The 4,280-nt window shown below is 39.7% G+C and overlaps 2 protein-coding genes across 2 annotated transcripts in view; one reads left to right on the top strand and one right to left on the bottom strand.

Moving 5' to 3' along the window:
• On the top strand, window positions 1–2,957 carry LOC138026702 (uncharacterized). The gene is made up of 2 exons (XM_068874148.1): window positions 1–1,726; window positions 2,491–2,957. Exon 1 carries the CDS (start codon window positions 40–42, stop codon window positions 1,270–1,272), a length of 1,233 nt encoding a protein of 410 aa, XP_068730249.1. The 5' UTR covers window positions 1–39; the 3' UTR covers window positions 1,273–1,726; window positions 2,491–2,957.
• An 896-nt stretch (window positions 2,958–3,853) lies between these two features.
• The window catches only part of LOC138027535 (uncharacterized), a 1,837-nt gene continuing 1,410 nt past the window's right edge, over window positions 3,854–4,280 (bottom strand). The window contains exon 1 of the mRNA XM_068875082.1: window positions 3,854–4,280. This exon is cut by the window's right edge and continues 1,410 nt beyond it. Coding sequence (XP_068731183.1) covers window positions 4,149–4,280 — 132 coding nt within the window. The 3' untranslated portion in view covers window positions 3,854–4,148.

Raw genomic sequence — 4,280 nt, 5'->3', positions numbered from 1 at the left:
CTTAAAAAAGCGGCTGATCTACTAAAAAGTGCTTCTGATATGCTCCTAAGCGTGCGATCAGGTTCGGGTGCTCCAAACACAACCTGTTCAACCACAACCCGTTCTGGTTCAATCGCTGAAATTCTGGTTCGCGCGAGATCCATGATGCAGACGAGCACAAACACTGGATTTTATCGGAGGTTGAATAGAAATGAACGTCTGAGAGCCGCAGCGGCAGCCACGTCAACGAAGAGCAAGAAAGAGAAGAAGTCAAAACCTCTGGAGAAGAAACCATTTGAATTTGCTTTACTAAGGGCAAAATCAGAGGAAAGTGATGAAGAAGACGCTGTAGAAACTTTGAAGAAAGAAAACATCGTCGAACGCGGTATGATAGAACTTGCTGAGGACGATAGTGAGGCAACTGTACGAGCAAAGGTAGTATCCTCGTTGAAAAGTCAGTATAGTCTATTGGGGCCAAACGACTTTGAATTTGTAAAAGTTACCCAGAAAACAGTTTCAGTTTTAAGGTTGGCCGAGAACTCAGAGTACAACTACAATGTTGTGAAAAAGCTGGCCGGGCAGGGTCTCCTTTACATTCGCGTGAAACAGGCCTTTGATTTCGTATTGACGGAACAGGTAGACCTAGGAGAAGACCAAAATGAAATAGGGTCTTATCAGCAAGATACAAATTTCACCAGTGCAGCCTCGTCCACTACCAGTACCATCACAAGTCAGATAGACAGGCCTTCTATCAGCGCCTCACCTAACTATCAAACAGAGGGGCCAAGCAGTGCTACCACACCAAGGCATCATACAGAAAGTTCCACTAACACAACACATCAAAGCTGGGAGGAAAATGGAAGTAAATTCTATCAAAATATTGTTTCTGAATTTCCTGCAAGTGTTATAGTAGAGCCCACAGAAATGCTGCGATACTTGCAGTGTAAGATAGTTTCTGGTCGTCCTTTGGACAGGACCAATGATGAATCTGTACTTGAAGGGGAGACCAATTTCATTGCTGTAGACCGGGACAATGTATTAAAAACAACATTTGATGAATTGAGAGCAATTCAGGATCCAAGAATAACCTTTCAAGTGGATTTTTATGGAAAAATGGCTCAGGACAGTGGAGGTCCAAGAAGAGAGTGGATCCGGCTTTGTAACCAGCACATAAAGAGAAGATATTTTGAAAATGGTCTTAAGGAACACCTTTCTGAAGATTACTTTTTTTGTGGGACAAATGGCTGCCATTGCACTTCTTCAGAATGGACAAGCCCCAAAATATTTTTCTGAAGACCTCCTACAGGACATTTTTGTCAGTGAAGAGAGAGAAGTATCACCATGTGTTTTAAAACTCCGTGAAGGCCTAGACAGTCTGGGGATTCACATGTTTGGCAGAAGATTCCCTCTATTCCTCTATTTGCTTAGGCCAGCCCAGAATAAAGCAGCACTAACAGTCCCAATGCTCATTCACCTTCTTACAGCAAAATTTTCTGAGGAGGGATCCAACAGCCTAATTTATGAGAAAGCTGTGTATGGGAAGTTCGTGAAGTATGTTAGAGAGGTGGCAAGTGGGCGTCGAGTAACCAGCCTTGAAAACATATTGGAATTTGTTACCGGAGCGAGTGAAGAGCCTACCCTTGGATTTGACCAGCAGCCATGCATTGAATTTGTGTTAGCAACAGTAAAAGAAGCAAAGATAGATCGCACTGAAGACGACACTGGCAATAACTCTACTGATGGAGAGGTAAGCCTAAGTTTGTGTGTTTCCCTCACACTGATTTTTAAGACGTACCAAAATTTTCTTTGTTGACAAAAGTTTTTAAAAACAGGCATTATTGCACTTGTTCTTGTCAAGTACAAAGAAAGGAAAAATATAATAAAGTAATGTATTGGCTACCTGAAACAACCATAAGACAGGAAGACATTCAAGGTCTTGCAAAAATTAATAAGTTTAACTTGGTTGACTAAGTGACAAATTATGTAAATTAGGGCTGACCAGAGACTCAGTGCACCTAGGCTTCGCACGCACACAGACTAAAGGGAAAGTTGATGTCAAATAATCAGTGTGTTTTTTGTCTGAGATCATCCAACTTTCCACAGAAACTGGATTTTGACCTCTCCCTTTGTGGCTTTCATTACTCCTTTCCCTCACTTTAGTATTGTGCAGAAGTAATGAGAGCTTAATCCGACGAAATTCGAGAATTTCGGAGCTTTTCGACGAAAAATGGCGAATTTTTGTCCAGAGCGAAAATTCGCAGGGACAAAAAACGAAATTGGCGCATTTCGCTCTCATTACTTTTGCACAATACTATATATGTTCACCATCCATAGTTATAGTATGATAGTCCTGCATGAGACATACTCCTTTCACCAGTCTCAGAGCTCTTGTCTTTAACATCAAACATGTTATCTTTGCTCATGACATTGACGTCCCTCATAAAAGCTGGAAGGTAAAATTAGAATGAATTGATTTAATTTAAATTGATGTTTTCTTTTCAATTCAATAAGGGATCAAGAAAGAAGAGGGCCATTCCTGATTTCATGCCCAAGTCTCACACCTGTTCAAATACTATGCATCTACCATGTGGCTCTGCAGGGTTGTCTCTTCCATCAGATAGAGAATTATTTGCTCTTTATGATTATGCTTTCAAAAACACGTATTTTGGCATTGTGTAGTTCCAACATCAGTTGAAGGAAACCTCAAAAGGCACATGAAGAGTTAGGTTTCAATGTTATGTTGTGTTGAAAATGAAAGGACATGGTTGCAGAAGTGTTTAGAAATCTCTGTGTCCCTTTGATTGTAAGGGATTTGATACTGTCTCAGTACGTGTTTTATAGAGCGGAGTTTCAATTTCAGCAACTGCATGTCCTTTGCCACAGATCTTGCCACTCTTTGTTGAAATTGTTCTGTTTATGTTGACAAAGGGACCCTGTTTTACACTGTTTTGCATACTTATTCAGATGAGGACTTGGGAATGAAGGATAGTTCGGATAGTTCGGATTAAGGAATTGGCATATTCTGAGCTACTCCAGGCCCCAGTTGTTCAAAAGGTGGATAACGCTATCCACCAGATAAATCACTATCCATTGGATGATGCAATTTATTTTGTTATTACTTATCCACTGGATAGTGATTTACCCGGCGGATAGCACTGTCCATCGTTTGAACAACTGGGTCCAGAAGTTTTGAGTATGAACCACACCCACAGCACTTGCATAGCTAATGCCAGTCAATAAAAAAAATCCCTGCGGCACTAACTGATAAACTAATATTCTATCGTGTTCTAAAGTACTAAAGAAAACCTTTCCTTCTTTATTTATGTTGTTTATAGTCCATTACCGATATTTTGAAGAAGTTTTCTTTGCAAATGTCTAGCAGTTTAGAAGGTCCCCTAATAACAGTAATTAAAAAGGTAGATCAGCTCAGACCACTGATTTCATTCCTACTGAATAAAAAATTCATCTATTCAAAGTGCATGGCATAAACAACAACTGCTATTCTTACTCAATACAATAAAAATTAGCATTCCATGTTGATTTAATCCCAGTTTTGTACCTCCCCAAACGAGGAGCTTTGAGGTAGGCTAGTAAAAACTATTACCTAAATGATTATTACCAATTGTTTGGAGCTAGAATACCGCTATTTGCAAAGCATTTTGCATTGGAATGAGTTGATGTTATAGTTAGGCATCACAATGTAAAAGGAACAAAGTAACAATGTTTACATTCAAACTGTGTGAATTGTCAAGGTTTGTGTAGCAAAGGTACAGGAGGGCTACTTTGATATACTTCCAAATCTCAATCTTCATACATGTTCATAGGTGACAAACATTGAAGGGGTGACCCGAAAACACAGACCCTCCCCCCCCGGTCCATGGACTACCTGAACGGACTACCCCAAAAATACTATTTCAAGTGAGTACTACTGGTCGTAAGCAGCATCACAATTGGTGCTAAGCCTAAACATCCATTTTAAACAGCGTTGGTCAACAGTATAAGTCTAAGCGCCCATTTTAAAAAGGTTAGCTTTCAATAATTGTTGTGATGGCGATTACCTCATTTAAGTGAGGTTAACCTTTTTAAAGTGCTGCTTTGATGAAAATGCAACTAGTGACCCAGTCTTCCTTAAAGTAAGAAAGCAAACTTGTACAATATGTATGTAACATTTACAAATTGTATTCCTCTAATCTCTGCACTATAATTCGGAGAGTTTCAGCATAAATGTCTATTCCAAAACTAGAAGACTCTTGTAAGGGATCAATGGAGTTACACAAATAGGCTGTCAGTTCACCATTGCT

This window comes from Montipora capricornis, chromosome 12 (genome assembly GCF_036669925.1).
Source record: "Montipora capricornis isolate CH-2021 chromosome 12, ASM3666992v2, whole genome shotgun sequence".
Classification (NCBI taxonomy): Eukaryota; Metazoa; Cnidaria; class Anthozoa; order Scleractinia; family Acroporidae; genus Montipora; species Montipora capricornis.
Note: the sequence above shows the minus strand (reverse complement) of the source record. Positions and strands in the feature narration are given on the sequence as shown.

Excerpts from the sequence above, each read along its gene's own strand:
- LOC138026702 (XM_068874148.1), top strand. The coding sequence starts at position 40 with ATGCTCCTAAGCGTGCGATCAGGTTCGGGTGCTCCAAACACAACCTGT.